General features: G+C 40.9%; 1 protein-coding gene across 2 annotated transcripts in view; it reads right to left on the bottom strand.

Annotated features, from left to right (window-relative positions):
• mdga2a (MAM domain containing glycosylphosphatidylinositol anchor 2a) overlaps nt 1-22,049 on the bottom strand; it is a 183,712-nt gene that overhangs the window by 116,496 nt on the left and 45,167 nt on the right. For both annotated transcript variants that reach the window (XM_017476272.3, XM_017476274.3), the window contains exons 4-5: nt 9,645-9,841; nt 1,835-1,967 (exon numbers count right to left, since the gene is read on the bottom strand). In XM_017476272.3, coding sequence (XP_017331761.1) covers nt 1,835-1,967; nt 9,645-9,841 — 330 coding nt within the window. The remainder of the gene's footprint in view (nt 1-1,834; nt 1,968-9,644; nt 9,842-22,049) is intronic.

Raw genomic sequence — 22,049 nt, 5'->3', positions numbered from 1 at the left:
TATATATATATATATATATATATATATATATATATATATATATATACATACATACATACATACATACATACACATACATGTGACAACACTGAAGAAATGACACTTTTCTACAATGTAAAGTAGTGAGTGTACAGCTTGTGTAACAGTGTAAATTTACTGTCCCATCAATGTCTAAACCGCTGGCAACAAAAGTGAGTACACCCCTAAGTGAAAATGTCCAAAAAGTAAGTACACCCTTGGCCTCAGAAGCTAGTATTGCCCCCTTTTGCAGAAATAACTTATTGTAGGCATTTTGCATTTGCATTTTGCATTTGCATTTGCATTTTGCATTTTCCACAAGTCTCTGACTTTGTCTTGGTGATTTTTTTTTTATCATTCCTCCATTAAATATTCTTTCAGTTGCAAGATGTTTGATGGTTTTCTTCCATGTACTGCCTGTTTAAAATCCCCCTACAACATTTCACTGGGATTCAAATCCTGACTTTGACTAGGCCATTCCATAACTCTCCATTTCTTCTTTTTGAGCAGTGTGCTTAGAATCATTATCCTGCTGAAATGTCCACTTTCAGTTCAACTTCAACTTTCAGACAGATGGCCTCACATTATCTTTTAGCACTCTTTGATATGAGGCAAAACTCATAGCTGAATCAATGAATGTAAGCTGTCCAGTCCCTGAGGCAGCGAAGCAACCCCAAACCATAACATATAACATTACCCCCACCATGCTTCACAGTTGGTATGAGGTGCTTTTCCTGAAAAGCTGTCTTTGGTCTGAGCCAAACATGTCTGCTGTTACTGTGGCTAAACAACTCTATCTTTGATTTATCTGCCCAGAGCACATTATTCCAAAAGGCCTGGTCTTTACCTATATGCTCATTGGCAAACTGTAGTCTTGCTTTAATGTTCTTTTTAGACAGCAAAGGCTTTTTGCTGGGAGACCTCTCATGCAGATCAAATTTGTCAAATCTCTTTCTGGTCAAATCTCTTTCTGATTGTAGAAGCATGCATGTTGACACCAACAGTTGCAAAACATACTAGCAGATCCTGTGATGAAATTTTGGGGTTCTTGGACACTTCTTTTTGCATCAGATGGACTGCTCTTGGGCTGAATTTGCAGGGACAGTCAGTCCTGGACAAATTGGCAGTTGTTTGAAATCTGTACCACTTGTAGATGATTTTCAGTGGAATGATATCTTTCAAATAATTTGGAGATATTTTTTAAATCCCTTGCCAGACTCAGTGGCATCCACAAACAAACAAAAAAATTTTCTGAGGACCTTACAGAACTCTTTAGATCTTGGCATGATGACACCACACCTCAATAGCAAAGGGAACACCAGACACTAGATGCGAGAGGTTTAAATAATACCTGCACTCCATAAGCATGTTCTAATCATTGGCAGCCAGTATTCAACACCTGGTTCAAATTATATGAAGGTGTTATATTTGAAGGTGTATTAAATGTAGGGGTGTATTTACTTTCTCCATGTGACTGATCTGTTTTTTGTTGTTTTTTTTTTGTTAATTTAAAATGGGAAAATAACTACAAAATGTCAATTTTATGTGTCATTTGATAGAGTCTATCAATTTTATTAATAGGTGCTGTTTCAAAGAGGATCAAATGTTTGCTTGTCAAAAAAGCCAACAAGTTCCATGGGGTTTACTTATTTTTTCACATGACTGTATTTGAGACTAATGCATTTTCAGGGTACATTGACCCAATGGTTTGTACATTCAGGTAATCTCCCAGCAATATACTAAGCATACAACAGGACTGAACCTGAATGAAGTCTTGGTATCTTTGTCAGTGGTCTGTTCATCAGGGGAAACTTACCTGTTGTGTTGGTGAGCTGAAAGAGTACACTCTTATCAGGGATGCCACAGACACTGCGCACTGAAGCAGTGCAGGTATAGTTGGCATAGTCCTGAGGTCGAAGGTTTTTCAGCTTGAGGATTTTTGTTTCTCCCTGCATGATAAGTGAAGCGAAACATATAAAGTAAATTAATTTCATTCAAGAAATAATTCAGGTTCATGTGTAACATTAACTGCTATTAATGGTTTTGACCATGAGTTGTGTTGAATTCAACACATTCAAAACAATAGCTACATGCAAGTTGTTTTAAAGAAATGCACACTTGACTCTTACTTTGAATAGAGCTTAGAGATCATAAGCTGAGTCACTTGCTTTAAATTAGCTGTTCATTCTAATTCACACTTATCATTGGCTTTTATAGACAAGTCTTATTTGATCAAGGTTTCAAGGAAGCTAGTGGATGCTAACTAACTTCCTTTTACTTAATTATGATGACAGAAGTATTTGTATTAGGACCACGTGTAGCTAGAAGCTCTCTGATCACATAGTTACTCTGGATGGACTTTCTGTTTCATCATGTGCAGCAGTAAAAGACTTTGGTGTGATTATTGACTCCAGCCTATCATTTGATGCTAATGTAGATAATATTACTAGGATAGACTTCTTTCATCTCAGAAATATTTCTAAGATAAGAAATATAATGTCACTACATGATGCAGAAAGATTAGTCCATGCATTCGTCACCTCTAGACTAGATTACTGTAATGCCTTACTGTCTGGATGTTCCAGTAGGTGCATAAACAAACTCCAGTTAGTCCAGAATGCAGCTGCTAGAGTCCAAACTAGAACCAGAAGATACGACCAAATCACCCCGATCTTATCCACACTGCATTGGCTGCCAGTGAAATCTCGTAATGATTATAAAATACTATTATTAACCTATAAAGCACTAAATGGTCTCGCGCCACAGTATCTAAGCAATCTTTTGTTTTTCCATGATCCGCCACGCCTACTTAGATCAAAAGATGCAGGCTATTTGACGGTACCTCGAATAGTGAAGGCTACAGTGGGGGAAGAGCTTTCTCTTATAGAGCCCCACAGTTATGGAACAGTCTTCCAATTAGTGTTTGGGACTCAGACACAGTCTCAGTGTTTAAGTCTAGGCTTAAATCATATTTGTTTACTCAAGCCTACCCTGACTAGTCTTTCTGTTATGCTAAGCACAGTCCTAATAATCTTTTCTCTCCCTCTCTCCTTCTGTCGAGCCACACACGATTTTACGGAGATACTAGAGATCCTGATCCTCTCTGCCTGATCCGTTTTGGATGTCCTACCACTGGATGGAGCTCTCATCTACTCCAATTGCAGATTGCTTGGACTATGGCTTCTTCTAAGGCCAAACAGACTTCATATGAATCCATAATGAACTTTTTCACACTATCTGTTGTTACCCAGATGAGGATGGGTTCCCTTCTGAGTCTGGTTCCTCTCAAGGTTTCTTCCTCTTAACACATTAGGGAGTTTTTCCTTGCCACCATCGCCACTCAGTGGCTTGCTCAGTTGGGATAAATTCGCACCTTTAATATCTGTATACCATTTTGATATTTCTGTAAAGCTGCTTTGAGACAATGTCTATTGTAAAAAGCGCTATACAAATAAAATTGAATTGAATTGAATTGAATTGACGTCACTCTGCCTCCATGTTCCGCTGAAGACGTCGTTCCTCTTCGTTGCTGCGCGCCATATGTCACTCCCCCTTCCTGCTCCACGGAGGACATCCCCCCCCCCCCCCCACGCTCCGCGGAGAGCATCGTTCCTCCCTTTGGCCTCGCGGAGAACCTCACTACTCTCCTTGGCCTCGCGGAGAACCTCGCTCCCCTCTATGGCCTCGCGGAAATCTTGGAGCTTCCCTCGGGCCTTGCGGAGAACTTCGCTCCCCTCTCCTGTCCTGCGGAGGAGGTTGTCCTGCTGTCCTGCCACGCAGACGTTGCTCTGAGCTCCAGGCCCACTGAGGACATTGCGTTGCTCTCCTGCTCCGCCGAGTGTGGCGCTCTGCCTTCCTGCTCCGCCGGGGACATCGCTCCACCTCCCTGCTCCACTGTGGATGACGCTTAGCCTCCTAATTTTGCTGGGGACATTTTGCCCAGGGGGCCGGGACCAACAGATGGAGGGCATGTATTTTGGCGGGGGGGGTGGTTCTGTCATATATCAAGGAGGTAACTCTGGACTTCAGTTCCCATCAGCCACTGCACTGCACTACATGTCACATGACCACCTGCACCTGATTCACATTTGTTAATGAGCACACTTGCGTGTGTGTATATATATAGCCATTGTCTGCACTGTTTCTCTGTCTTTTGTTTTTTTCGACCACCGTGTTCCATGTTACCATGTTTCTTGATCTTGTTAGTTTATGTTTAGTTTTGCCACAGTATTATACCAAGTTATCTTAGTGTTTTTGTTTTGTTGTTCGTTTAATAAACTATTTGAAATTCTGCGATTGCTTCCGAACTCCAACCTTGAAATGTGACACTTCGAGAGCCTAGCTTTGGACCAATGCAGACGGTGAACAATTTTAAATTGGACAACTGCATGTCTGAGACATATGAGGACAACTGCATGTCTGAGACATATGAGGAGGAGAAAATCCCCTGGATTACTTTGCGCCAATCATTATCCGAAATTGATTCACTTAAGTCCGTCTCCCATTTATTCATAAGGAGAGCTAGGGACAACAAATCATGCATGCTGAGTAGGTCATAGATAACCTTGATAACTACTTCCTGGTCAGTTTACATTTAAAAATTGCATCCAACAGTGAATTGGAAGGACACAATGGGAAGGTGTCTGAATTTAAAGCATCACGAGGGAAGGAAATTGACCAATCAATTAGGGGATTAGCGGTTTTAAAGCAAAATGTCAACATTTATAGCACTTATCTACCTATCTAGTCATGGGTAAGAGAAAGTACACTCTCCTTCAGTTTTATGTTTTTATTTATCTGCACCTAAATAACATGTAGCATGACCACATATGGAGCACAAAGTGTACACTTACCTGTATACCATGGATGTGATAAGGTGTTTTAAAGGTAATAATTGTTTTTTTTTTTTTTTCTTTTTCACCCCTTTGCTGTAATAATGCCTCACGACACCTAGACTAGCTAGACATTCTATTCTCGCAAGAAGTATGCAAGACCGTGGCGGAAGCAGGAAGTTGAGGGACTATAAAAAGGAGCCGGAACACTGACATAGAGAGTCTTTTTTTTTTTTTCTCCTACCCTTTATTTTTCATTTTTGTTTGCTATCACTTTCTGAGCCGGAAGTCGTTTTGTTTCCCCTTTTGTTCACTACTGACAGATGTTATCCAGAACTGAGTGCGCTAACAGGATTAAACATCAAAAAGGACACGCCACACCAAGCTCTGTCTTTTAACTGGAGTATGCCACCGAGGAGGTGCCAGTAATTTCACCTTATTGTACATAGGACACTGGAACTTAAAAGACTCTATGTACACATATGTTTAACTGCTTTTTGTCTGCGTTGTGTGTTTTCTTTTGACTGAATAAATAGACGAACGGCAACTGGGTCGACTTTTCATTTGTTGATAAAGATATAACGCATATAAAGAGATAACACAGTCTTATATAGTGTGTGCTTTCGCCCTCAACAGTTCTCTCCCGTGTAAACACAGTGCGGAAAAAGCAAGGGGAGGAGAAAAGGAATAAATAAATAAAATAAATATTTAACAACAACAAAAAACATACCTGATAAAGAGATAACACAGTCTTATACAGTGTGTGTGTCATGTAATATCAGAGAAGGAACTCTGGACTACAGTTCCCAGCAGCCACTGCACCTCACTGCATTACGGTCACAAAACCACCTGCACCTGAATCATTTTCATGTTAACGAGCACTTATGTGTTTATTAGCCACAGTTTGCACTGCATTCCTTGTCTTACATTTGTCTTTCTCTGCTGTCGTTGGAATTATGGTCTTTGTTTAATGTTTATTCTTTGCCTTAATTTTTGCAACAGGATCTCTAGTAACTGTTTTGTGTTTGTTTGTATTTTCAATTAAAATCTAATCTGCACTTGCATCCGTCTCTGCCTCTAAATCGTGACAGTGTGCTTTCGCCCTAAACTTTTCTGTAAAATAAATTTCAGGTACAATTCAATTAACACGTGCTTCAAGTTCACAGATGACGCATAAAACTAATCATAACCTTAATTAAAGTGAAAACATGAAAATAATAAAACATACATGGAGAATAATGTCATAAATATGATTTAGAAAAAGAATGCAAGTTTTAAAGTGATTTTTAAGGCAAAGATGAAATTAGATTAATCAGAACTTATTAGAAACCTACCTCTCCCATGCAAACACAGTGTGGAAAGTGAAGAGGAGGTGCAAAGACAGGAAGTTAAGATTAACACGCTGCAGTCAGAAAATTAAAGGGGAAGATGCACACATACAGTCACTTCGTGTATACATTTGAACATTTTTGTGTAATTCTACATATTAAATCTGTAGAATACTTTCCATACCCGTTACACATGTGCACACACACACAGTACACTGCACGGTTTGTTTTTTGCTACTGTATCATATGTATAATACACACTTTTTGTCCAAAGCGATCAGATATACTTAGTTTAGAGCAGTTAAGAACACCTTGGTTTGTGTATAGCTCTGCTAGTGTTACAAACAATTGGGTGGTCATCACAAATTTCTGTACATAAACAAATAACCTCTGGTGACAACAATAAAAACTAAAATTTCAATATAGTCATTTTTCCCGAAAAGTAAAACAACATTCATAAACCAGGTGTGAAAAATAAGTACACCTTTCCCAGTTTCACAATAATTTATAGAATAATTAGCAGCCAGGTGTTGAAATGCACAAGATTAGTTACATTTATGGCATTTGACAGAAACCCTTAACCAGAGTAAATTACATTTATCCCATTTTACACAACTGAGCAGATGAGGGTTAAGAGCCTTGCTCAGAGGCCCCAAGTTGCAGCTTGGCAGTACTCTGCAATGCTAGTAAGTCTTGCAGTTGTTGGTGTCAAAGGTCATGCTTCTACAATCAGAAAGAGATTGCACAAATTTGACCTGCATGGGAGTTGTGCCAGGAAAAGGCCTTTGCAACACTACAGTTTGCCAATGAGCATATAGGCAAAGACCAGGCCTTTTGGAATAATGTGCTCTGGACAGATGAAACTAAGATAGAGGTGTTTGGTCACAGTAACAGCAGACATGGTATGGTGCAGACCAAAGACAGCTTTTCAGGAGAAGTACCTCATACCAACTGTGAAGCATGGTGGTGGAAATGTTGCAACTGAAAGAATATTGCATGGAAGAGTGGTTAAAAAATTCCAGCAAGACTGGTGGACAATTATGCAAAACACCTACAAGAAGTTATTTCTGCTAAAGGGGGCAATACTACCTTCTGTGGCCAATGGTGTACTTACTTTTTCCACAGAAGAATATCACAGCTATTGACATTTCTGTTGAATTAATGATTGAAAAAGCTCATTTTCCTTGTGGGTTTGTTCAGGCATATGAACTTTACTAATAGGCACTGTTTCAAAGATGATCAAATGTTTGCTAGTCCACATATGTCAAAAAAGCCAACAATTTATAAAAACCAATGTGAGGGAAATTATAAATTTTTACTTTGCAATAGTTCTGTTCACTCAGTTCATGTTCATCAGTGAATAATGCCGCTTGAGGTCATGTCATGGAGATAAGTACAGAATGTTCTTTCCTCTTACATTGACACAAACATGTTATTATCTTCAGGAGTGTCTGCACATCTGCTAAGACCTTGAAACCACCAAACTGGCTCAAATCACCTAGAACTCCCTTATCGAGACACACAGATGTCCGGCACGCCTTAGCTAAATTTTACGTAGTGCATGTGAGAGACGAGTGCTTCAGAATGCTCTCATTCTTCTTCCTGTATCTTCCTTCTTTAGTAAACTTCTTCATCTGAGAGGACGAGTCTACTGGTGTTTGTCTAAATTTCCACGACACCAACAATATATATACATACTAGTGATGCACCGGAAGGAAAATTCTGGAAAATTCTACACTTGGCCAAAAAACGAAAATTTATTTTTTTATACCCATTTTAAAATAGTGTTTTGTATAATTGTATTAATATTAGACTTTTTAATTCATTTCATGAATTTAATGAATCTTAAGTGAAAAAACTACAAACCAATAAAATGATCACATTTATTGAAATTAACACACCAAACCAAAAACAATATTAAATATATTATTATTCATTCAGTTCTGTAACAATCAAATTAAACAGATTTTTTAAATCCAATTATACAAATAATATAAAGTTCTAGAAAACTATTATGACATGCAAAACAGCAGTCAAGTAATGAACTAGGCCTCTATTCTGTATATGTAAACGTATTTCCACATTAATTAAGGATTATTGTGCAAAACTAAAGCAGTAGAACTAAAACCAACCTCAAACTATAAACAACAGACGAAGTTTTGCAGGGCTACATGAATTTTAATGTAATTGCTATACACATAATCAATTGGACTGCTTTCTATTTAAGCAAAAGTGGCAGGTTTCTCTTCAAGAACAAAAGTTGCTCAGCTTTCTGGCAGGACAGCTGTTGCTTGGGGCAGATAAATATCTGCGTGCAATCTGTGCAAGCAATGGAAAACGTAGCTGCACTTGTTGTGGCACTGCTGTCGATCAGGGAGCTTTCCTGTAGAAAGTGAGTTTGCACTTCATCACTTGTACACATCCGTTTCTCTGGCACACTTTGCTCTGTGCTGCTGTCATGTCACGGCAAACTAGCAACTCCATTTCCCAGAAAGCACCTCAAACTGCAAACATGGCCAATGGAACAACTCCCAATGGAACATACAGACACGTTCCCGATCACACTGGCAATCTCACCACACTACTTAAGAGACTCTTACACACAATGTTTTTGTGAAGTATATGCTCAGTAGATCTTATCTCTGTTGTTACCAAACTTTGATCTCATGTTGTTGTTTTGGTTTTGACTTTGCTTATTCCCTCAACCTTGATTCTCTGCCTTGCCTATTCTAGATTGTTTGCATGGTCACATGACCCTTGCAAGGAGTGGGGCATGGCGGCATATATTTTCGGTTGAAGGAGGTGTGGTGGATCACCCCCCCCAGCTTCTCTCCTGTTAGCAGACTCGGGTCTGTGTGAGCAGTGGTAGCTCAGTAGTGCAGTAGGGTCTAAATTAGGGATGCAGCGAAATTAAAATTCTTGGCCGAAGCTGAAACCGAATACCGAACACGGTTTTTCACGTTTTTTCCATTTATTTTGCCATTTTTTTCACCATTGCATAAATTAAATAGTCAAAATGTGCTTTTTACTATTTTGTGTAGCTTTTCAAAGAAAAAATCAATAAGAAAAAACTAGAGTTTCAAATATTTATTTAACACTGTACATTTTTTTTTCATTCCATCAGGTATAGGCTACCAACACGGCACAATATAACTTTAAATAAATAAATGAGTAAAATAAAAATATTTTGATGTGGTCATCTTTGAGCCCCCATTGAATAGCCTATGTTAGGCCTATAACTGACTGCTGAAAGAATGTAACACTCTGTAGCCTACAACAAAAATGTGCATTAAAAGGTGCATTGACAAGAGTGCAAAAAATGGTTATAACGGTTATATACGGCTGATTATATTCGGGATATATACATGGCCTAACCGATTTAAGGTAGCTATACATATGAATAATATAATGATACTTTATATTAATAATAATTAATAATAATGTTTGTAGATGTTTTAAAGCCTACCTGTGTGAAGAAAGGTTCATAGATCTCCACACCCTTGTCAGAACCTTGGGACAAAAATTCACGTCCACGTTTCCAGCTGTAACGCACTGGCGGGTTGGAGTTGGCAGCACACCGTAGGAAAACTGTTCTTTCATAGTAGAATTGTTCCTTAGCCTCTCCCACACTTTGGTGTACTGTCACCACTGGGTCATCCAGATCTACAGATAAAATTATGCATTCATTACAATTTGTTGACTCATATTGATCACAATGACCAAACAACAAAATTGCCAAACAAAGTCCTTTTACAAAATAATTACAACCAGAAAATTTTTTGACATATCAGAAGCCACTAAAGTCAACAAACCAATATAGAATTACTATGTATATCCATCTTAAAGGATCAATCTCCATAGCAGATTCTAATCAGACACCAATCAGGTTCAGTATTTTTAAAGTCACAGAGTAAAAATTTGCAAAAAAGATTAATAGAAATCTGGAAATTTACTCCTACTCCTTAGGACTAAGCTCAATGTACAAAATTTCTTCAGCCAAGTGACGTTAAAGTGTAAGTGACGTTAAATCTGTTAACACTGAAGCGCCTTAAATGTAGGTCATAGGTGACCGATATAACGAGAATATCATATCATGATTCTAAAAACATTTCTGGTTTAGACATTAATGTCTGTGTGTTGAGTTATTTTGAGGGGCCAGAAAATTTACACTGTTACACAAGCTGTACAATCACTACTTTACATTGTAGCAAAGTGTCATTTCTTCAGTGTTGTCACATGAAAAGATATAATCAAATATTTACAAAAATGTGAGGGGTGTACTCACTTTTGTGAGATACTGTATGTTCCCATCCTTCGAAAGATTCATGAGTTGTTTAAATGACTCTACAAAGCCACTTAATCCATAGGCAGCCAGATATTGCAACCAACTCTTTCAATAAAGACAACATATTGTTTCAGATGAACCAAAGTACATGTGCATTTGATACTTGTTAATGTAAGACATTTACATTTTATAGTTTTAAAGGTTTGTACAGTTTGTGGCATTATTGTAATTTCATCAAAGTTGCTGCCCTATTGCCTTATTCAGGTTTTAGCCCTGTTCGGGTTTTAGCCAGATAGTCAAAATGTATATTACCTTTTCATTTTATGTACTTTTTTAATGATTATTTATTTTTCTATCTTTTAAATATTAACATTGCAGTGTTAAATGAGAGAGGGCAAGAAAATATTGTTCAATAGAATACATTACTCAAGCTGTTTATGTTAGTTGTACTCAATGTATTTGTATCACAAAGTTTCTAAGTTTTGATTCACATGATTTTGAGTTTAATAAGTCAAAATGTTTGACTTATGTGTAAGTTTAAAAAATTACAAAAGAGAATAATAACTATTGAGTTTAGTTAACATAAAAGTGCATCTTTGTGTACTTGTTTTTTTTTTTTTTAAGTTCTGTTAAATTAATGCCATGGGAAAGGTGAATGAAAATTTTAAGTCATATTAACTGAAAATATTCAAAAGCCAAATATCAGTTGACTTAATTAAGAACTTTAATTTAACTCTAATAAAAGGGTACATGTACCATGTAATCCAAATCTTTAAACTTTGAAAATATTTGTAATCAGTTGCCATAATTTTCAGAGTTCTGCTAACTTATTTGGGTTCACAGTGCAAGTGAACAAATAATTTTGCTCTGATAGATGATACATAATCACAATTTCTAGCTTATCTTGAATCTATAGCTTCAGGAAATAAATCCTTCAAATCTGCCTATTCAGTTTGTGTTGGAATGTGAAGGGTTAAATGAAAGAAGCCATTTTTTCTCTCTATTAGCGTTTTTTCCACCTTTGCCTGTTGCTGGGTTAAAAATGCTACCCTTTCAGCTCTGTGATTGGTGGTCCTGCTATAAAATTACAATTGGCCAAGCAATAGTAATTAAATGAGAGACTCATTTTAAAGGACAGTAAAATTGACCAATCAAATCTTCCCTCTAAATGGGCGAGGTTCGTTATCACTAACTTTATGACAAGTTCTGCCTGCTGTCATAGACATACATAGACGTTGCATTGGTCGCTGGATCGTAGGTCATCGTCGCCACCATACTGGTCCAGGCAACAGTAAGAAGTCTCATCATATATTGTAGTTTATATTATAAACTAAATTGGCGATAATTGAGATTTTCATCTATACTGGCATTTTTCTGAAAACCAACTCTTATGACAAGCTTCTCATTTCGGCTGAGTGACTAACATTGTGAATCTTACTATAGTTAGTCGGCTAGTTAACTTTTCTCATACTCTGAAGGTTTCCCAAAGAGAAAGAGTTGAGGCAAGTAGCTGTAAGAAGGGAAGGTGTTTGATTTGTATTTGCTGATTTTGTTCCATTTTTGGTACAATGATGGTCAATTATTAGTACTTAAAGATGCCCTATTTAAATTTTTTCCAATATTTAAAAATGAACAAGCTTTATTAACAGAATTCTGAACTGGAGCATAAGAAAAGTTCAAAAGATGTGGTTTAAGACAATGAAAAAAACTTTATGCACATTTATGTACATTAAAAAAATATTACATTAGGGACGTCTCAGCATTTATTAACCAAGAAAAATAAGCCGAATCTATGCTTGACGAGCATGAGTTTTCACAAGTCCTTATGACAATGAATCATTTTCCAAATCTAACCAACAAGATTCTAAGTAATTGAAGAAAGAACTATTTTTTGTACTCCACGTAGATCATAAACCATTGAAATCGTTGGGAAATGTAAATATCATTGTGCTTTTTCTCCAGAAAAAGCACAGCTCCCCCATTTAATTGTATTTGTTTATAGAGCAGTCTTGCCCGGATCAATATGGTGGATGCCTTGACCTATCGCAGCAATGGGCCAAAGCAGCCAGTGCGGCGTCTGTGTATGTCTATGCCCTATCACAAACGAACATCAGAGAATTCTGTTTGAAACTACAGAAAAAAAAACACCAATAAGTTAGCTAACTAGCCTGTTGTCCATGATGGAAGTTGCAAGTAATACAGCTAGTCAAGTAATACCACTAATCATTAACATCGTATTTTTGATTAACTTTTAATGGGAAAATTGGAGTTAATCTCCAACGCCAGACCTACACTAGAGCTTAATTTGGTGCAGAAAACCAAGTTTTTTGAGAGGCATTTCAACCCCAGCAGTTACACATGATACCCCTCGATGACAGCATCAACAAAGATGCAAAAGCTTTACTGCTGGGATTGTTTGCTGTTTGGCACAGAAAGCAGGTCCTGGGCAAGAGATGGATTTTCAGATTCAAAGTCAGCCCATCGTCATCAGAGTGATTCAAATCATCTAACCCTAGGATGGACTTCGTTTTCAAGTATTTCAAATCAACAAAGGGTAAGTTATTTAAAATGTAATAGGCCGCCATGCCAACTGATTTTATTCTTCCATTTAAGAATCCAGTGATTATGTTTTGCGAAGTATACGCTCTGTGTCTTTAGTACCAGTCTATAAAAAGCCGTTGTTCCATTGTTTGTTTCTCTGGTTTTGACTTCATGTCAAAATCTTGCCTGCCCTTCTTTATTCTGTTTGCACATCGTCTGACCCTTGCCTATTCACTGGCAACCACCATCTGGAGCCAAGCGGGAGGGCACTTTGTTTCTTACGAGAGTTTCTTACAATGATTCCGGCAGGTGTTTGACCATCCGCCCGAGGGAAAAGAAACCGGAGAGCAGCTCGCCACCTTTAAACAAGGTAACCTGAGCACAGCTGAATATGCTCTCTGCATCTGCACACTGACAGCAGGCAGTGGCTGGAACAAACCCACTCTCAAGGTCGTTAACCGGCAAGGACTAAATGGAGAGTTGCGTACGGAAATGGCATGTCGGCTAACCCTTGACACACTGATCGACATGTCAATCCAGCTCGGCGTCATGATTAAGAAACGCAACGCTATAAAGTCAGTCAGCACTCCTGTTCTGGAAATCCAGAACAATGAGCCCATGCAACTCGGTCAAGTGAAACTCATGGATGTGGAATGCCAAGGACATCCAAAGGAGAGACTTTGCTTCTACTTCTGGCAGTTCTCAACACCTGATGGCACAGTGTCCCGCTTGATGCCCTAACAAGGGTCCACAGAACCCATTCGAGTGAGCAGTCTCCAATTCTCACTCCACCATGGTGAATCCTGCTTTTTCACTCGCCAAAATTTGGTGATTCCTGTGCAGATTGAATACTCAGGAGGGCTTTATTCTGTTTCAGCGCTGATTGACTCTGGCACGGCGGGGAATTTCATTGATGGCCCAGAAACTTCAGCTTCCCCTACAGTCACTACAACATCCATTAAAGCTACAAGTTCTTGATGGCGGACCCATTGGGGGAGGATTAGTCACCCATGGCACTGAACCCATCACTCTCCATGTCAGTGCACTTCACCAGGAAAACCAGCAGTGTTACAGTGCCTAATCAGTGACATGCTGCAATAAATGCTTGGGAAGTATTCTATTGCCTACGTCGACGATATTCTGATTTAGTCCATTGATGAAACCACCCACATCCAGCATGTCAAGAAAGTTCTATCACAGTTACGCAAGTATCAGCTCTATGTGAAGGGGAAGAAATTTCATGTGCGCAGCATGGCCTTCCTAGACTACATCATAGGACCAGAGGGCATGATCATTGACCAGGACAAAGTCTCCGCTGTAACCAACTGGCCCGTCCCCACCAGTATCAAAGAACTACAGCGATTCACCAACTTCTACCAGCGGTTCATAATGGACTTCAGCCACATCACAGCTCCCCTGACTACACTGTTGAAGAAAGGGACTAAGAAGATGAAATGGCCTACTTCAATGATGTACGCACCCTGGAGGTGGATTGAGGAGAAGTAGACGGTAAACACTTGTCACCTTACCTTTTTTGTGTGTGTGTGTGTTTTTTCTTTGAATGTTTGTTTGTTATTGTTTTTTGTTTCCCCCTTTCTTTTGTTTTGGCTGTGGTTGTTTTGTTGGGGTTGTTGGGTGTGGTGTTATAATGTGTAAAATGCAAATTTCCAATAAAAATTCTGTGATCAAAAAAAAAAGAAGAAGATGCAATGGGATGCCTCAGCCAATCAAGCCTTTGCACAGTTGAAGAGTGTCTTCACCACTGCACCTATCCTGTGACATTCTGACCCAACCAAGACATTCATTGTTGACATCGACGCTTCAGGGTGGGGGCCATCCTTTCACAATGATCAAGAGAGAAACCCAAGCTCCACCCCATGGCCATTTTTTCAAAGAAGTTATCTCCGGCTGAGAGGAACTGTGACATCGACAATCTGGAGCTCCTTGCAGTCAAACTTGCTCTAGAAGAGTGGCGACATTCACTATCTACACAGACCACAAGAACCTTGAGTACATCAAGTCTGCTAAACAGCTCACCTAATGTCAAGCATGCTGAGCACTATTTTTCTACGGGTTCGAAGTCACTCTGTCCTACTGCCCTGGATTGAAGAATACCAAGGCCGATTCCCTCTCCCATGTGAGACTACGGAAGAATGTATTTTGGCCAAGTCATGCTTTATTGGGACACTCATATGGGACATAGACAAGGAGATTGAAGGAACCCAGAGAGTAATAATCCCCACGCATTGCCAAGTGGGGAAGAAGTTCGTGCCATTATTATTGCAGGCTCACACATCACGGACACCCCTGCAGTCACAAAACTGTCCACAGCTGAACAGGGAGGCTGAACGACGTCCACAGCTGAACAGGGAGGCTGAGCGACGTCCACAGTTGATCAGGGAGGCTGAGCGACGTTCACAGCTGAACAGGGAGACTGAGGCTCTGAGGTCACTAGGTGAACCTTGGGCATGGGCGGAGCTTGGCTGGCCGTGTCAGCAGACTGTGGCGCAGGCAAAGCTTGGCTGGCCATGTCAGCAGACTGTGGCGCTAGCGGAGCTTGGCTGGCCGTGTCAGCAGACTGTGGCGCGGGTGGAGCTTGGCTGGCCGTGTCAGCAGACTGTGGCGCGAGCGGAGCTTGGCGGTGCGTGTCAGCAGACTGGGGCACGAGCGGAGCTTGGCGGTGCGTGTCAGCAGACTGTGGCGCGAGCGGAGCTTGGCGGTGCGTGTCAGCAGACTGTGGCGCGAGCGGAGCTTGGCTGGGCGTGTCAGCAGACTGTGGCGCGAGCGGAGCTTGGCTGGGCATGTCAGCCGACTGTAGCGTGAGCGGAACTTGGCTGTGCGTGTCGGCAGACTGCGGCGTGAGCAGAACTTGGCTGTGCGTGTCAGTGGGCTGAACTTGGGCAACCGGGTCGGTAGACTTGGGCGTGAGCAGCATTTGGTCATTAGGCCGAGATATGAGCAGAGCTTGGGAAACTGGAATCAGCAGGCTTAAACGTGAGCCCAGGGACGTGAAACTTGACTTGGACCTCAGGGACGCGAGGCTTGGCTTGGGCGTCAGAGCCTGGAGGCTTGGTTTGGGCGTCAGAGCCTGGAGGCTTGGTTTGGGCATCAGAGCCTGGAGGCTTGGTTTGGGCTTCAGAGCCTGGAGGCTTGGCTTGGACATAAGAGCCTGGAGGCTTGGCTTGGACATAAGAGCCTGGAGGCTTGAATTGGACCTCAGGGACGTGAGACTTGACTTGGACTTGGATCTCAGGGACTGGAGGCTTGACTTTGATCTCAGGGACTTGAGGCTTGACTTGGATCTCAGGGACTTGAGGCTTGACTTGGACATCAGGGACTTGAGGCTTGACTTGGATCTCAGGGAGTGGAGGCTTGACCTGGACTTGGACCTTCCTGACTGGAGGCTTGACTTGGATCTCAGGGACTGGAGGCTTGACTTGGATCTCAGGGACTGGAGGCTTGACTTGGATCTCAGGGACTGGAGCCTTGACTTGGATCTCAGGGACTGGAGGCTTGACTTGGATCTCAGGGACTGGAGGCTTGACTTGGATCTCAGGGACTGGAGGCTTGACTTGGATTTCAGAGTTGAGCTCTGCATGAAGTTGCCTGTAGTAGTGGGTAAACGGCAGGGCAGGTTCACCTTCCAGACTTACCCCCCTGAGAAGTTGTTCTAGCTCCTCCTTCGACTCCCGCATCGCATGAATTCCCCCACAAACTGTTCTACACTGTCCAGGTTCCTACAGTGTTTATCCAGTTTGAGCTGCACCCATTGACGGGCCTGGACCACATGAATCAGAGCCAGTGCTTCTCCTCTGGCTTAGGGTCTGACAGGCTGGAGAAATAGAATTGACAATCTACCAGGAAATACTCTGGGGCACCAAAAAATCCGTCAAATGGATCAGGAAGCTTCATAATTGTCCATTGTGGGAAGTGGACTGAGTCCATAGCAGGGACGGTTGGCGTCGACTTCCGGGTTCTGCGTCTCCTCCTTCTCCTGCTTCTCCTGCTGCATCCATGTTTCGGCGGAAGATTCTGTGACAAATCGTGACGGAGCAGAGATAAGGCGGATGCAAGTGCAGGATAACAGTTGTTTATTTGTAGAGACAGGCAGGCAGACAAATCCAAAACGTGATCCAAAACGTAATCTATAAACATGCAAGAGATCAGGCGATTGGCAAACAGGCATACACGGGGCTAGGCAGGAATCTAGGTCGATTAACAAAACAAGGCACGAACTAGGACGAGGAACTGGAAGCGGATAATCCAGCACGAACTAACTTTAAACATTGACTATGACTATGACTGTGACTGTGACTATGACTATGATTATGACTGTGACGCAAACTAAACTAACTCTAACATGAACCGTGACTATGAATACGCCACGAACTAAACTAACTTTAACCATTTACTTACTACTTACGACTTCTTAATCTTCCGCGTTGTGTGCTGGGAGGCACGCGCTATATATGCCGACATGATCAGCGTCTCAACTTCTATCAGCTGAGCGCAATTCAGACCCAAGTGAATTCCCAGCCAATGACGGAACAGGGAGGAGACATGAAAGACATAAACAAAACACACGTGTCCCAATGTCACTACAGTCAACAGCGGAAAAGCAGGTGCTCGCGCATTCGCGCTTAGAGCACGCTGCTTCAAGGGGGAATCGTGACACTCCCCATCTCCCAAAATACAGAGTCTAGAGCAGAACGAGATCTGAGTGTTCAACACCTCACATACAAAGCTCTGCACCTTCAACCAAAATTCTTGGATCTTACGACACCCCCAAAAAACATGGGTGGTGTCTCCATCTTCTGAATGGCATCGCCAGCAGGTGGGTGTGTCTTTAAGACCGAGCCTATACAATTTAGAGGGAGTCCAATAGAACCGATGCAAAATCTTAAATTGTATAAGGCACACCCTTGCGTCTCTAGATGCAGTTTTTATATTTTTTAAAATCCTATCCCACTCTCCCTCCCCCAATTCCAAATTTAAATCTTTCTCCCATAATCTCTTGAGAGTGGTCGAGACTCCGTCCCCTAGACTCTGAATCAGTAAGGAGTAATACACTGATGCTTCATGTCCTCTCTCAAAAGCAGAAATCAACTCTACCAGAGTATCTGCTGCTTTAGCAGGGTGCATGCTACTCCCAAAAATAGTACAGAGCAAGTGGCGTAGTTGAAGATACCTAAAAAAAAAAAGAGAGATCTGGGGATCCCAAAATGTTGAACCAATTTTTCAAAAGATATTATCACACCACTCTCATAAAGATCACCAAGTGTATTAACCCCCCTCGTGATCCACTCTGACCAACAAAAAAGGGACTTATTAATACGTAGTTTGGGGTTTAGCCATAGGCTCGAGGCAACATTGAGAAAAATATCAGAATCAAATACTCTGGACACTCTTGTACACACTGAGTGCAGATGTGAATAACGGGGTGTGATTTAACTTCTCTGGTTAGATTAATGGAAAGGCTTTGCAGTGGCAAAATAGGGGCAAGAACTTCTTGTTCAATGCTGAACCAGGGAGGGGCTCTCTCAGGTGGAAGTGACCAATGAGCCAAATGTCTGAGACCAAACGCATAATAATAAAACAAAATCTTGGGTAGGCCTAGCCCACCCTTGTCAGTCAACCCATGTAACTTATTGGAATTTAACCTGGGACGCTTACCATTCCAAATAAAAGACTTCGCTATACTCTCAAATTGCTTGAAATATTGGGAGAGATTGTAGCAGGTAATTGAATTTTGAAATACACTCATTTTAATAGCATTAACCTTCCCAATCATAGATAAATGTAAAGAAGACCACCTGTCTACATCACTCGAAAACCTTTTTATTAACGGGTCAACATTAACTCTAACTAAATCGGACAAATTTTTTGGAAATAAAATACCCAAATACTTAATGCCCTGTTTGGGCCACTGGAAGGCACCAGGCTGAAAGGCCGTTACTGGACAGTACGCTGTCAGAGCCAAAGCTTCGGATTTAGACCAGTTGACTTTGTATCCTGAGAATTTGGAAAAGGAATTAATAATTCTGTGGAGGCAAGGCATAGATCTAGTAGGGTCAGAGACGAATAATAAAATATCATCTGCATAAAGCAAAAGCTTATGCGCCACACCTCCCGCCACCACCCCTGGAAAATCATTCTCCTTTCTTATCGCAGCTGCTAATGGTTCCAGGGCAAGACAGAACAATAATGGAGGAAGAGGGCAACCCTGCCGAGTGCCCCTATCTAGAGTAAAATAATCTGAAATTAGTCCATTTGTTTGTACTGCCGCTACCGGGTGTCTATAAAGTAGCTTAATCCAACCAATGAAAGTATTACCGAAACCATACACTTCCAAAATCTTAAAAAGATAATCCCATTCTACCATATAAAACGCCTTTTCGGCGTCAAGTGAGATGGCAGCAACAGACTGATCATTCGCTACTGACCACATGATATCAATGAGACATCTAATGTTATCAGAAGAGCTACGGCCCCGAATAAACCCCACCTGATATATATGTATAAGAGATGTCATAACTTTACTTAATCGGTTAGCCAGAATTTTCGACAAGATTTTTACATCTAACTGGATCAGGGAAATTGGACGATAACTTTTACACTCACTTGGATCTTTGTCTTTTTTAAGAATCAGACTGATCCAGGCTTGTGTGATGGTTGGAGGAAGCTTACCATTCTTTAATCATTCTGTATAAACTTCTAACAGAAGTGGAGCCAGTTCTGTAGCATAAGATTTGAAAAACTCAGCGGCAAAGCCATCTGGCCCCGGAGACTTGCCTGTAGGCAGGGCCTTAATTACCTCGCCAAGCTCCTCCAGGGTTATCTCAGAATCAAGAGAATTTTTTGGCTCCATCGTCAATTTCGGGAGTTCTAATGGTTCCACAAAGTTTCTAATATCTTCATCAGTAGATGAAGACATTGAACTATAGAGATCAAAGTAAAATTCTTTAAAAGCATTATTAATATCAATGGCCAAGGTAAAAAATTTCACCACTAACAGACTTCACTGCGGGAATGGTAGAAAGGGCCTCCCTCTGTTTTATATATCTAGCCAAAAGTTTTCCTACTTTGTCCCCCAACTCAAAGTATGACTGTCTTGCCCTGAATAACCAAAACTCCACTTTCCTCGACAAAATAGTATTATATCTATATTTCAATCTGGTCAGTTCTCTGAGACCATCAGACGACACACACAAGTGCTTGTTAATATGAATGAGAATCAGGTGGTCATGTGACAGTGATGCAGAGGTAAAGTGGCTGCTGGGAACTGAAGTGAATAGTATGTGGTATTTGGAGTAAACAGGAATGAGACACATAGGAGTAGCTCACAAAGGGTGATGTATACACACACATATAGTGGTATTTACAAGGTATATACATGTGTGCTGTACACCACAGATAAACTGGGGAAAACTTTGGGTGGTAGAGACCTGATGAATAAATTGTAGCTCTCAAACAACCTGAGAAAACAGCTGTGACATGCAGTTAGAGCAACGATCAGTCTGTGCACATTTAGGCTTGTCAAACATAGTGAAGAATTTTACAAGTGTTTTAATGGGAATCTTTGATTTGAGTGCACGCATAGGGATGGCCTCTGGGAATCTCATGGCAGCACACGAGTGTAAGCAGATAATTACCAGAATGCGTCTTGGGCAGGGGACCAACACAATCAACAATAATACGCTCAAATGGCTCAGTCCTAATCAAAATGGGCTGTAGTAGTGCAGGTGGAATAATTTGATTAGGTTTCCCAGCTATCTGACATGTGTGACATGTATGACAGTAGCGTGCTACATCGCCCTTCATGCAAGTCCAAACAAAATATTTCAGTGCACGCCAGTATGTCTTACTAGGCCTGCCATACGAGGGCCCTGTATGCCCAGAGCAAGGATGGTCATGAGCTAAACTTGATTTCTGAGGGAACAAGGGACCACCACCTGGAATGCTTCTAACCAACCATCAGTAGAACTCGAAGTAGACAATTTCCTCATTAACACATCATGCTCAATAAAATAAGCAATCAGATGATTCACAAACTCAAAACAAAATAGTGTTTTGTCAAAATAGTGTGTTAAAGAAGGTTCTTATTTTTGAGCAGCCACTAAGTGGTTATGTGATATGGGCAGCTCAACATCTGACTTGCAAATAAGACTACTACGTCACCCAACTTGTTCTGCTGGGTGCACATTAGCACACAGGCAAGAAACACAGAGGGATACTGGGCAGAAACATCAGGACTGTTATTCACAGGATCAGGACACAGTCACAGGACACAACTTCAGGTAAGGAAAGCTTTATTGCCAGCTATACCATTTCCCAGAATAAAAGAAACACCACTAGCTGGTGGAAGAGCAGCCACCTTCACAAGACCTGAGAAACCCTCAGTATCCAAATACACAAACTACAGCCAGTTCAATGCCTTGAATTAATAAGTCACTGCCTGCATAAGAAGCTGCAGAAAAGGGTAGCACACTTTCTAAAACAAAGGACTGAGCAGCATCAGTGTCTCTCAAAACCTTAATACAGATGTGGCCATTAAAAATGTGCGTCGAAGGAAACAGGATCTTACGATTTCATGCAGTATCACACGGAATCACACGAGTGCTGTGGGCACAGGAAATCCAGCACCAGTAGGGGGCAGTCATGTTTCATTTGAATAAACACGGCTTGCTAGTAGATACAGTAGCTCTGCCTAAACATATACTGTATACACATATATTCTTTTACCAAACAAACCATGCTATTTCTTGTACTGATGTCCATGATCTGCTTCTGCTTGGCCCGTGGATCTGTGAACCTCTCTCAAAACCGTTTTGCAACCAGCAGCAGAGCACATTAAACGTTGTCGAGCATGAGAAAATGGAATGTGTGTCTTTAAAAAAGATTAAAATATTACATTTCTCATCAGCACATAAGTTTCTAATTACAAGAGTGAGCGTGGTTGTGTTAAAGTGAACACAGAAGTCCACACACTGAAAAAAGCTCCCTGAATTTACTTAATTCAAATTAGTACATCGGTTCCATGTCATT

The sequence above is a fragment of the Ictalurus punctatus genome, chromosome 9, assembly GCF_001660625.3.
Source record: "Ictalurus punctatus breed USDA103 chromosome 9, Coco_2.0, whole genome shotgun sequence".
In the NCBI taxonomy this organism is placed as follows: domain Eukaryota; kingdom Metazoa; phylum Chordata; class Actinopteri; order Siluriformes; family Ictaluridae; genus Ictalurus; species Ictalurus punctatus.
The sequence above is the reverse complement of the archived record's forward strand: the minus strand, read 5'-3'. Positions and strand labels throughout refer to the sequence as shown.